At 55.4% G+C, this 12,981-nt stretch overlaps 1 protein-coding gene across 8 annotated transcripts in view; it reads right to left on the bottom strand.

Annotated features, from left to right (window-relative positions):
• The window catches only part of CARD11 (caspase recruitment domain family member 11), a 135,518-nt gene that overhangs the window by 1,930 nt on the left and 120,607 nt on the right, over positions 1–12,981 (bottom strand). For 7 of the 8 annotated variants that reach the window (XM_003416501.3, XM_023555927.2, XM_064295979.1 and 4 more), the window contains 10 exons: positions 11,470–11,602; positions 10,446–10,647; positions 9,664–9,790; positions 6,689–6,929; positions 5,657–5,753; positions 4,614–4,709; positions 3,413–3,548; positions 2,092–2,271; positions 1,585–1,709; positions 632–747 (listed from right to left, as the gene is read on the bottom strand). In XM_003416501.3, the coding sequence (XP_003416549.3) occupies positions 632–747; positions 1,585–1,709; positions 2,092–2,271; positions 3,413–3,548; positions 4,614–4,709; positions 5,657–5,753; positions 6,689–6,929; positions 9,664–9,790; positions 10,446–10,647; positions 11,470–11,602 (1,453 nt within the window). The remainder of the gene's footprint in view (positions 1–631; positions 748–1,584; positions 1,710–2,091; positions 2,272–3,412; positions 3,549–4,613; positions 4,710–5,656; positions 5,754–6,688; positions 6,930–9,663; positions 9,791–10,445; positions 10,648–11,469; positions 11,603–12,981) is intronic. The other variant, XM_064295980.1, reaches the window with a different exon arrangement.

Consider the following 12,981-nt stretch of genomic DNA (forward strand, 5'->3'; position numbering starts at 1 on the left):
AGAAGGCATCACCGTGCCCAACACCCTGATTCGATCTCCCAGCCTTCAGAGTTGTGAGACAATCAATTTCTGTTCTTTAAAGTCCTCCACTTACAGTATTGTGTGTGGCAGCCCCAGAACGTGCAATGTCCTACCTGTCCACTCGGATAGGGACCCTGTTCCGGTTCCAGCATCCCCTCCCATCTGCCCTCCACACTGGCCTCTTGACTGCTCCTGCTACGGGGTCTGGGCACCAGCCTGCCCTCTGCACAGAACCTTCTCCTCCAGGTCCTGCTCAGCCCACCCCTCACTGCAGTCAGGTCTCTAGGTCTCTGCTCACTGGAGCCCACCTGTATGACGTGGCCCTGTCCTCACCCTCTCTGTCCCCCTCTGTCCCCCTCTGGGCTCTTGTGTCCTGTCTCTGTGGCTGCAGTGGGGTTTGTGCTCTGGCGGGGGGTGGGGGAGGGGCTGGGCCTGTCCTCTAATGGAGGTTGGCACTGGATAAGGATCTATTAGAGGAATGAGCGCAGGAAGATGCAGCCAGCTGTTCTTGGTGGACATGATGGAAGCTTGGCTGAAGGGCTGTGCTTTTGTCAGGGCGTTAGGGGAGAAGCTTCTGGGCTCCTGCCCCAGGAGGGTCTCAGAGACCTACCTGAACCTCTTGATGTTCTTCTCAGACACACGGATGAAGAGCACGATGGGGTAGATCTTGGACCTGATCAGGTCTCTTGTGCAGCTGATCCCTGCCTCCAGCAGACAGTGCTTGTTCTGTGAGCACAGGCCCCCTGTCAGCTCCGGCCCGCCACCGTTTCCCACCTTCCTAGTCCATCTCAGTCTGGACGCTCCGCTGAAACCTGTTCAGCACCACAGCAACGCGCAAGCTTGCGCTAACAGACGGGTGGTGGCTGCGCATGAGATGTAGTGGCCGGGAATCGAGCTTGGGTCTCTGTACGGGAGGCGAGCATTCTACCCCTGAACCACCACTGCCCTCTGAGTGGCTCTAGAAGACTCCAAACTGCACATAGATGGCTTTTTTGTGCTTGGTGCCAACACCCTCCAATGGCCCACTTTCCCTGTTTGGCAGCTGCCATCCCTGCCACCTGCTTGCCCGTCTCTCACCCCTAACATGCTCTCTCTGTCTCTGGACTGTGTTATCACAACCAGACACACACGTCCCTAAACAGTGCGAATGACACCAGCACTAGGAAGGCATCAAAAATAGAAGGCTGCTTCAGAATACAGACCAGAGAGCCAGGGCGTGGGACCCAGGGGGAGGGAGAGGTCACATAGGGCAAAGGCAGAGAGAAAGGGAAAGATGAGGTTCGAACAGGAGGGTTGAAGGTCAGTCCTCATCCCCCCTTGTCCACAACCAGAGAGAAGCAGGCAGGGGTCCCAGCTCCCAGTCTGCCCAGTAGGATCAAGGCCCACCTAGTCTGCCTGGGCAGAGGTCACAGTCCCCTAGTCTGCCTGGCAGGGGTCACGGCCCTTTAGTTTGCTCAGTAGGGTCCTGGCCCTCCAGTCTGCTTGTCAGGGTTCACGACCCCCTATTCTGCCCAGCACGGGCCAGGGGTCACACGGTTCCCCAGTCTGCCCAGTGGCCCTCACCTTAGCGGCCACGGCCTCGATGTTGGTGGGGACGATGCATTCAAAAGTGTTTGGGTTCTTCTCTCGGAAGTAGATGATGGTCTCAGTCTTCTGCTTCCTGAGAAACTCGTCTCTTGTGACGACATCTGGAGAGAAAGGGTCCGTCCTGATGGTGCTGCCAGTGGTCCTAAAGGGCAGCCAGGGCCAAACTTGTCCCATCTCACCCCATGGCAGCTGTGCAGTGGGCACTGTCATAGTCCCCTGCGACATGAGGATGTGAGCCCCAGAGCTGCTGGGTGGCTCCCTGCAGGGCTGACTGGGAGGCTCCCTGCAGGGCTGAGTAGGGCTCTGAGTGAGAGTATCTCGCTGGCCCTGCGGCCTGCAGCCAGCTACCCTGTGCAAAAGGGGGATGGAACGGCCACTCTTCCTGGCCTCCAGCCACAGTGAGCTCACCACCCCTGGTGTCAACACCCGCAGGGAGTGAAGGCACACCACGTGCAGCAGTGGAGGGGTACGGGCTGTGCTCACCTGGCTTGCACATGGTGAACTCCATGGCGCCTCCCGAGTTGAGCAGCTTCTGCACCAGCGTCTTGGCCAGCATGGAGGGCGAGAAGAGCACTGGCCGGCGGCGTATGCAGGAGAAGGGGCGCACCAGGCTGTAGGGGATCAGGCTGAGGTTTCTGCTGAGCTCACTCTCTGGCTCCACGTCTACAAGCGGAAGGGGATGGTGGTCAGACCCCACCATGGGGGTGGACAGGACATGGGGGCTAATCTCTGATGACAAGTGCAAGGACTGACAATCACACTCCACGTCGGTTACCATGAGCCCCGGAGGCCCAGGGTGATGCTCAGTCACCTGGAAACATGTATGAGGTGGCCTGAGGGCCAGCAACAGCTGTGGACAGGGTGGAACAGGCCTTACCTCCCAGAGTTCATGTGGCAGGTGGGGGATGGTGGGAGGGATCAGGCAAGAAATGGGTACCAAATACACGAAATTAGATCATTACAGAAGGTGAGACTTCTCTGAGGAGGGGTGTGACCCGAGGCCTGGGTTTATTCCAGGAGCACAGGGAAGCTGCCAGGGCCGGAGTCGGGAGAGATTTGGTCTCAGTTCTACTCTTTGAAGCCCCTCTGGCTATGTGTGGGGAGTGGAGCAGAGGGGACCGGGGGAGAAGGGGTCTGTTGGTGAGCAGCCAGGTGGCCCAAGGAGGACAGTCTGGCATTGACACACGTGTAGCTCCTCTGGACACCCCCAAGCAGGTGGCCTTGGCCCTGGGCAGCGGTGGGCAGGGCTGGCTGTCTGTCTGCGATGCCAAGTACCAGGGGAGAGGACACCAGGCAGCCCTCACAGTTTGATAAATGGCAAGAGGCACTCAGTGGGGAAAGGAATCGACAAATAAACACTTCACAGTGAACAGCTCCAATTAACATGGGCATCTGCGTGCAAGCTGACTCCAGTGAGTACTCATTAGTGGGCGAACTTGGCAGGGTGGCCATGGCAGGAGGCAGTGGCGTCCTCCTGAGTAAGGCTGAGCAGATGACCCTTACCTCCCATGCCACCAGCTCACAACGTCTAGCAACAGCCCCACTCCTGGGGGGAGCAGGCAAGCAGCTCACCTCCCAGGGACTAGTAGGGGGCTGTTTGCTTAGGGTGGCCCTGGGGGCAGGCATTTTGCACATAGTTTGGCCCTGGGTGTTGGGGGCTGTGTGTGCAGCAGGGCCCTGGGTGTTGGGGGCTGTGTGTGCAGGCTGGCCCTGGGTGTTGGGGGCTCTGTGTGTAGGGTGGCCCTGGATGTTGGGGGCTATGTGTGCAGGGTAGCTCCGGGTGTTGGAGGAGTCATTGCCATACCTTCCTGCTTCTCGCTCAGGAGCTTGGTGACGTCCAGTGATGCCCGGCCCAGGCTCCCTGGCTGGCCTCCAGAGATGATGCGAACCCGCTCATGGCTGTTCATGCGCTTGTACTTGTTCTCCGACCTGCTGACAAACTGGAGGGAGATGGGGAAGGAAGGCCCTCCGTTTGCTTCTAACCAGGACTCCGACTGACCTCTTTGCTCAACTCCTAGCTCTCACGTGTAAGCTGTGGGATCTGGGTCAGCCAGGGCCCCTGGAAAGACAGGAGACAACCACCTGGAAGGTCTTTTGTGCCCTTTGGCAATTCGACATTGTCACCAGTTACTGTTGAGTTGACTCTAACTCATGGTGATCCCATGTGTGTCAGAGAACAACTGTGCTACATCGGGTTTTCAGTGGCTGATTTTTTCGGAAGGAGATTGTCAGGCCTTTCTTCCAAGGTACCTGTGGGTGGACTCAAACCACCAACCTTTAGTTGGCAGCCAAGCACATTAACCATATGTACCACCCAGGAACTCTTCACAGCAGCTCCACTGGGGCCTAATTTGTGCAGTGCCTACACAGAAGCATGTTCACAGGGCAATCTGAACATTACCCCCCTAGCCTTTATCAACTGGTGGAATGAGAAACGGCCACACAGGATGCCTCTGCATTACGCGAAATTACTGCTGAAGATAACATGCGCTACGTTAGTCAACGTTCTTTGTATAATGGCCCAAGTAAAAAAACTTCCTTTTGGAATTGAGTACAGGAGAAAAGCCCTTTTTGGTCCCAAAGAGCTAAAACATTTCCATCATCTGCTAAGATTTACAGAGATTGCTGGTTTCCCTTATTCCTTGGCTGCCAGGAGGCTCGGGGATAAATTTCATGCTCGATCTAAGGAACTTAACTGGCCTCAGTATCTGGAATGCTTGCTTTCCTCTCTTGACTTTTTATTAACAGCTTAACAGCTATGTTGTTTACATTTCATGAAACTATAAGTTTCCTTAAATCTTCTGTGAAAGCACAGTTTGCTTCCGCCAAGTTCAGAGGCTGTCTACCAAGCCGCCGCTGTGAGGATAAAATGGGAGAAGACGTGATGCCCAGTGAAAAGCTTGCAGCATTGTGATTTTGACAGTGGCGTCTCTTCTCAGAAAAGAGAAGGCAGAGCCATGGCAAAGTGTGATAGCCCAGTCAGCAGGCACTTGTGAGAGCTTTACCTGGAGGAGCTGGCCAAAAAGGAAGCTTGCTCGTGAGAGCCGGGGACTGACGCGGGGGTCACTCGTGGACAAGGGCTCCTCGGGCTGCAGGGTGTTCTGGAAAGCACAGTGTCAGCCAGTCAGAGCAGCTGAGCTCAATCATACCCGGAGAGCTGGAGGCCAGCCCCCCGATCCCCTCAGGGCTAAAGGGACAGACGCCTCCATTATGGGATCAGACCAGGGAGCCAGCTTGGAGGGAGAAGCATCCAGAGACTGGGGAAGGAGGTGACTTGTTCTGATCAACAGAAATCAGAGATGACAGAGCAAAGGCCAGCATTCCAGCTGGGACAGAAAACCTTGGCTCGTCTGTCACTCTCTTCTCCTTCAAACTCTAAGCCCAGGGGCTGGACACTGGGAAGGGGTTCTTTTTGGAGGGGTGTTCCATTCCTGAGAAATCAAAAAACCTTTGTGGCTGAGTTGACTCTGACTCCTAGCAACCCTATGTGTCTCAGGGTATGGGTGGGTATGAACTGCCAATCTTTAGGTTAGTAGTCAAGCATAAACCATTTGCACCACCCATAAACCTTTCTAAGGAACCCCAAACCAAAACCAAACCTGTTGTTGAGTCGATTCTGACTCAAAGCGACCCTATAGCACAGAGTAGAATTGCCCCATAGGGTTTCCAAGAAGCGGCTGCTGGATTCAAATGGCCAACCTTTAGGTTAGCAGATGAGCTCTTAACCACTGCGCCACCAGGACTCCTCTAAGGAACAACCCTCCTCCCCGCCAAAACCAAATCTATTGCCATCTAGTCGATTCCAACTCACAGTGACCCTATACGACAGGGTAGAACTGTCCCATAGGGTTTCCAAGGAGCAGCTGGTGGATTCAAAAGGCCAATCTTTTGGTTAGTAGCCGAGCTCTTAACCACGGCGCCACCAGTTCTCCCTAAGAAACTGAGTCTCCTGTAATTCATCATCCCGAGATTATCAAGGGCTTCCATGTGCTACGCCCTCCCAAAGAGCCCACGTGAGGTGGGCCTTTCCCAGTGGCTGGGGACCTACCCGCAGTGCCCTCAGGGTGTGGTGGGTGCTGTCTGCCTCCTCCCGGCCGCCCTTGTGCATTAGCCGCTGCAGCTTGACCAGGAGGAGTTGCTGGGCTCTGGGGAGTAAGAGGGGGCAGGGCCTCAGAGGCTGGGACTGGATGTGGGGGTCAAGACAAGCCCGGCCATGTGAGGACGGCCCTGTGGACCCGTGTGTTTCGACCCTCAGGATTCCCCCAGAGAGAACAGGGTGGCTGGGAGTGGGGTTTCGAGCCCACCTCCAGCTCTCACTTGCTGTGTGACTGTGGCAAAGTCATTTAACTTCTTGGGGCCTCAGTTTCCCCATCCGTCAGCCTGGTCTAATCAAGCTGATTGGGCAGGACTGCCCTGGGAGGTGGGGTCAGAGTCTGTGAGGGACCTAGGGGGTCCCTGACCTGCAGCTGGTCACCGCAGCTACTGCCGTGATAATCACATGGCAAGGTCGGGCGTGATGTATGGGGAAGAAACACTACCAGGGGGACCAAAGAGAGGGAGCTGTGTGCTACATTGTAACATGGAGATGAGGGAGAGCAGCCCCATGGGAGTTCAGGGAGGGAAAGAGAAACTCCACAGCATGACCAGGAAGGCTTCTGGAGTCAGAGGGAATAGGGGCCTCACTGTTAAATAGACAAAGAGTGGGTGTTGTGGGTTGGATGGCGGCCCCTCAAAGGGCATGTGGAAGTCCTAACCCCTGGTTTCCAAACAAGGTCGCCTGTGAATGTGACCTTGTTATGATGGTGTTATCAGTTAGGTTAACACGAGATCACACCGGAGTAGGGTGGCTCCTGATCACCATACACCCCACCCCCTAGCACCGCTGCTTTCTGTCTGCTTTCCCTCCAGGTTCTGGCCTCACTGTACACCCCCCAGCACCCTGCTCACTACCCAGTCCCCCCTAGGTTCTGGGCTCACCAGACAGCCCCAGATACCTGGTCCCCCCTCCAGGTTCTAGCCTCACTGTACACACCCCTGGCAACCCTGTTTGCTGCCTGGCCCCTCCCAGGTCTGGCCTCACCGGCTGTAGCTGGGTATGGTGCCCATGTCCAGGTCGTGGTCCGTGAAGGGGTCAACCCGTGCACACAACCACTCGTATCTGTCCTGGTACATGGTGTCGCGGACGTGCACGACGTCGTCACACTTGAGGGACATGGAGCAGGCGTCCAGCTGGCTGGAGATGTTCAGGTTCAGTCGAATGTAGAAGGAGTCCCCCGATGTGATGAGGCCCTCCTCCATGTCCTTCAACAGCTTCCGATACCCTAGGTAAGGAGAGAGATTCCAAATACTGGCTTAGGGCCATCCAGCATTAAGACACCTCCGGGGGCAAAGTCAGCTCGTCACTATCCTCGAAGTGTCCATGGGATATGTTCCTCTTTATGGCTAGGGAAAAGTTCTTCCTCTTGATGAATGAGCAGCCATGTAATTTATGGGTTTCCCTTTTTACTTTGGCTTCCAGGAAGCTCAGTGCTACATTTGTGCCAATGGCAACCATTACATTTACCAGGATCTCTACAAAATCTCCACACCTGCCATTATATAGCACTTGTTCTTTGTAGCTTTTTTTTTTTTTTTTTTAAATTGATGTATCACTTACATAGGGTAAACTGCATACCTTCACATTCTTAAGTATTCAGTCTGAGGAATTTCCACAAATGTATACACCTGGGTGGTTATCATCCAGAACCCCCTCTCTCATGCCCTTCTCAGTCAATACTCTTACCAAGGGTAACCATGATCCTGACTGTTATCACCCCAGACAAGCTTCACCTCATTCCTACAGATGGAATCAGACAGTATGTGCTCTTGTGTGTCTGCCTTCCAATGCTCAACACTGTCTGTAAGATGCATTCATGGTTTACAATGCAGCAGTGCCTTATTCTTTCTCTTTATATTATAGTGTTCCACACTATGTTGATGTATCTGTTATTTTGGGATGCACATTCGGATTGTTTCCAGTTTGGGACTATTATTCTAACTGCTATGAACAGTCTTGCACATATCTTTCGGTGGATGTACTTATTGCTCTCTGGTATATATGCAAAAGTGGGATTATTAGGTCACTGGGTACGTATCAGTTCTTTTTCACTGCTGTACAGTATTCCACACTGATGGATTCATCCATATCAAAATGTTGCTTTACCCAAAAGCATGTTTGGATTGTTTTCAGTTTTTTGGTTATTATGAAAAACTGCTTAGTTTTAGTAGATTCTGCCAAGTGGTTTTCCAAAGTGGCAGGACCACTTATACGTTGTTTCAACCTTATTTAACAACATCATTGTCCTTTAGTGTAAACTTCTGCAAATCCCTTTGGAAGGAGCAGGGCATAAACCATGAACACAATAAACGCAGCAAACATTAACAAATTCCCAAGATCAGCCCCGAGGCCAAGAGCTACCTAACACAACGGAAGTGAAGTGGTCCTGGCTGCCAGGCCCAGAAATGGCCACAATGTCTACTTCACATGTCCCAGCCATCAGGGCTGTCTGACCACTGTCCCCACTGACTGTTCCTGGAGAGATAGGAGGTTCCCTACTGGGTCCTTCTGGAGGCTCCAGCTTTGCCCAGCTCATCTCACCCGATCAGTTGAATACCAGTCACTACCCAGCCTCCTGGCATCTGTGAGGGACCAGTAACCAGCTGCCGTCAAGCTGACTCCAACTCATGGTGACTGATGGTAGAACTCAGGTGGAACTGTGCTCCATAGGGTGTTCAATGGCTGTGATCTTTTGGAAGTAGATTCCCAGGCCTTTCTTCTGAAGTGCCTCTTACTGGACTCGAACCTCAGAGCTTTTGGTTAGCAGCTGAGTGCACTAACCATTTGTGCCACCTGGATCTCAGGCTATTCATGCTGTATCTCTGGCACTGCTGGCCAGGGGGCCAGGCACCACTTAGCCAGGCCACAGGAGTGGGACGGTGCTTCCTGCGCATGGATGAGACTTAGTCCTGAGTCTAGGGACACAGTGCCACGTTTATCTTCTGTACAACAGGATGCTGTTGAAAGTTCAGGTAGGTGGGTGGGTGGCACTGAGGCCAGCTTGAGAGAAACGGGCTATTTATGCTCTGTTGAAACATTCATAACCCCTGGTAGTTAAAAATAAAGAGCAAGCTGTGGAGAGGATCATGCAGGCAGACGCAGAGGTGAGAATGAGAGCTCAGCCTCTGGAAATGGAAAACAGCTCAGCCGGTGCTGCCTGGGCTGGGGCCAGGAAGGGGGAGAGTTAATGAGACGCTGGGGCGGAAGGAGGAGGAAGGGAGGGCAGCCTGTCTCAGAGCTGGGGGACCACAGAGACCAAGGGCTGTGGCCTGTGAGGGGCTTCACGCTTCCTCTGCCTGGAGCATCCATGATGAGATGCTTTTGGGGCCAGGAAGCCTGAGGAAGGCGTGCTGTCCAGGACTGGAAGCCAACTTCGGTTTGGCAGGTGACAGTCTGCTGCCTTCTGCATGGTTCGACAGGTAACCTTGTGGCTGGGGAATGGAATCCTGCCTTCAGCCTGTGGTATCCTACCAGGCTCCCAACGGGGCAGCCAAAGCGTGGCACTGGGTGTGTAGGCTTGTGCTAGTGAGCCAATGCAAAGGGAGACCAGCTAGGATCAGAAACCCCCGCTTCAACAAATAACCAAACCAGTGGCTGTGGAGTCAACTTCAACTCATCGTTCCCCCATGTGCGTCAGAGTGTAACTGCGCTCCACGCAGTTTTCAACGGCTGTGATCTTTCAGAAGAAGATCACCAGGCTTTTCTTCTGAGCTGCCTCTGGGTGGACTCGAACCACCAATCTTTCGGTTAGTAGCCGAGTGCATGAACTGTTTGCTCCACTAAAACTGCCCTTCCCTGCTGTCCTGCCCACTGCCCTGCAGGACACTCCTGTGGATTCCAGGAAGGGCTGACTTCCTCCCACTGAACAGATGGCAAATGGAAGTGTGGGGTAGGAGAGCAGTTGTTGGAGGTTACCGATTGAGGCATGACAGGGCTGATCCTGGGCCCCACACCCTTACCTTCATGGTTGACCTTGTAGTGCAGGGTGACGGGGCCGCTGCACCGCTGGATGGTCCAGCGGGCCTCCTCCTTGGTGCACGTGTCCAGGGGCACGTTCTGCCGCTCGCCTCTGATGCAGCCTTCCAGCTAGATATCAGAGACCATTGTTCGCGCGGCTCCATGGGCAGCGAACCGCGGGAGAGAGGTCGCTCTGCACAGGGAATGAAAGCGTCTCTTCCAGAACAAACAGCCAGCTCGGTGCTGCCGAGAGGGAACAAAGCTTCCCCCCGAAACAGGCTCCTCTGCCTCTCATGCGCATCCTGGAAGCACGTGTACGCTGGTGTGTATGTATGTGCACGTGTCTGCTGGGTGTGTACACACGTTTCCTGGGAGTACACGTTTCCTGGTGTGTGTGCATATGCACATGGGCTGGTATGCATGTGGGCTGGCACGTGCATATGTATAGTGGAGTGTGTGTACACATGCACTGATGTGTGTGAACGTGTGAGCTGGTTCCAGAAACTCAAGTGAGAAGTTGCAGAGGGAAAAGCCCAGAGAGGGATTTCACGTGAGGAGCTGACAGCCCCGGTCTTGAAAGGCTGGGGGGCAGGCGGGCTCACCCTCAGCCAGCGATGAAGGTGCAGAGGCAGTGGAGGGGAAGGTCATGGCACTGGGCTGAGCTGTCTACCCCAGCCCACCCTCCACCAGCAGCAACTGGGGGCCCTTGCCCAGGCCCCCTCCTGGCCCCCTTGTGCTGCCCCCCTGTCCCTCGTGCAGGCTTCCCGTGTTCCCCCGCCCTCACCAGCAGCAGCTGGTGGCCCTCGCGCAGGCCGGCCTTCTCAGCCAGGGAGCCTGGCTTCACGGAGTGGATGAAGCTGCCTGAAGCATTGCCGCCCAGTACAGTGAGCTGGGTAATGAGGCCGTCCCCGCTCAGCGTGGCATGCTGCACCGTGGACCCCGGGCCCCGCAGGTGTCCCCCGGATGTGACCGATGGGCGGAAGGGCCTGGGATGGGGGACAAGACAGTAGTTGGGCAGGTGGTTATTCCCAGGCTGAAAGTAGATGATCCTGCCCTGGGAAAAGCCCTAGGGAGGGGATGTGTGGGTGGGTGGGGACCTGTGCTGGTCAGATGCTGGGGTGTCATGTTTGGGGCAGGTGGGGGACCTGCACTGATCAGACATTGGGGTGTCATGATCGGAGCGGGCAGGCACCTGCGTTGGTCAGATGTTGGGGTGTCATGATGGAGGTGGACAGGCACCTGTGCTGGTCAGATGTTGGGGTGTTGTGACAGGGGCAGGTGGGGGGCCTGTACCTGTCATATGTGGGGTGTCATGACGGGGGCAGATGGGGACCTGTGTTTGTCAGATGATGGGAGCAGAGCTGCAGTAGCAGCAGCCTCGCTGCCCAGCTCCTGGGCTCCTGCTATAAAGGGCCCAGAGGAGAACAAAGCCACCCCTCTACCCGGAGCCGGCCTGTTGGCAGCCTGCTGCAGGGAGACCTCAGTTCACTGGGGCCCAGCAGACTTCAGCCCTGCTCCTCCCACCTGGGGGCCACTATGGGACTCCAGGGTGACAGGGACAGCATGTCACGGGCAGAAACCCGTAACAAGCTGGTGGCCCTGGGAAGCCCTTCCTCTCCAGCTTCTGTCCTTTCACCTATTGCCGGGGGTACAACAAGTGACTTCTGACCACTAGGATCTGGACTCTAGAGGACATAACACTAAGGTGGCCTAAATGGTCCCCTTTTGGAGGGCATTAGGGGCACTGGCTGTTCTCCTGTCCCCCCTCCCCCCCACCCCAGGCTCCCCTCTCCCACGGCCCATGGTACCTTTCTAGAGAGAACTTCCTGAACATTAGGTTGACCTGCTCCAGGTCATAGGCGTCCAGGCCCTCAGACTGGTGGGAGGAGGAGGAGGAATGGATGGAGGGGGGCCCGAAGGAGTAGCGTTCGTGACTGTCATCTGCAATGGAAAGGGGGCTGTCAGGGTCTGGGCATGGTGGGGTCAGGGTCCCGGCGTGGTCTGGAGGTGAGATGTCAGGGTCCAGGTGTGTTGAGATCAGGGTCCAGTGGGGTCATCAGGGTCAGGGTGTGGTGTGGAGAGGAGAGTGTCAGGGTCTGGGAGTGGTAGACAGTGGGGGTGGGGGGAGGAAAGGAAGGGCAGGGCCATCAGGTTCCAGGTGTAGTTTTGGCGGGGTGGGGGGGAGGTGGGTAGGGGAGTATGGCAGGCTGGTGGTGGCTGAAGTGAGGTTGGCTTAGGCACCAAGTGGCCCTTGCGCCTCCCTGCCTGCCTCCCCGGAAATTCTCCCCTGGGCAGGGAGGCTTGGAAGGGGGCAGCAAAGACCGTGACTCAGCTGGTCCCTGAGGTCACTTAGGGCATATGTCATCTTTAGCATAGCCATTCCCCTTCTTATGAGGCCTGGCCTGGTATCTAGATTTTAAGAATTCCCCTCCCACCCCTTTCTTGTATCTGGAGAAAGCGGCCTTTCCATTAGCAGTTCTGTTTTTGAAGGGGCCCTGGTGGCACAGTGGTTAAGCACTTGGCTGCTAACTGAAAGGTTGGCAGTTCGAATCCACCAACTGCTCCGCAGCAGAAAGATGTAGCAGTCTGCTCCCGTGAAGATTACAGCCTTGGATACCCTATGGGGCAGTTCTACTTTGTCCTACAGGGTCACTCACTGTAAGTCAGAATCAACTCAATGGCAATGGGCTTGGTTTTCTGGTTTAGTTCTGTTTCTGAATTGGGTCCCGCAAGTTTCACATTGGGACCGCCTTAGCGCTCACCCCCGTCCACTGGCTTCCTGGTGGGACCCAACAAGAGGCCCCCTCCCCATGTCATTCAGACCTCGGGGAAAGACACCCACCCGGCACGATCTGGGGCCATGGAGGTGAAGGGATACACTCATCCTGCTCTTTGAGATAACCATGGTGGCCGGCACTAGGAATTTGCCCGACACTGCAGAATACTTGGCCCACTGCCCGGATTCTCTCCACGTTCCAAAACTCCCTCAATTCCTCTCATTACCCGGCCGCTATGAGGTGTTAACCTCTCTTTAACACTCGATAGCATCCGATGGGATCCAATTAAGGAGGGCCTTGGATCTTTCATTTTATCTGCTGGTAGCCTTGACTGGCCAGGGGTGGAGGAAGGATGCGGGGCCCTGGAACTGAGGGGTGCCAACAGGCCACATCCGGGTGACTCTGAGCCACTGTCTCCTGAGCTGTTGGAGCTGTAAGGGGTGTGACGCTGGCTACCACCACCCCACCACGCCGAGCCCACTCCTGAATCCTCCCTTTCGCTCCCTTGCTTGTGCTGGTCCAGGGTGGACGGTCCTCAGCCTC

This window comes from Loxodonta africana, chromosome 12 (assembly GCF_030014295.1).
Source record: "Loxodonta africana isolate mLoxAfr1 chromosome 12, mLoxAfr1.hap2, whole genome shotgun sequence".
NCBI lineage: Eukaryota > Metazoa > Chordata > Mammalia > Proboscidea > Elephantidae > Loxodonta > Loxodonta africana.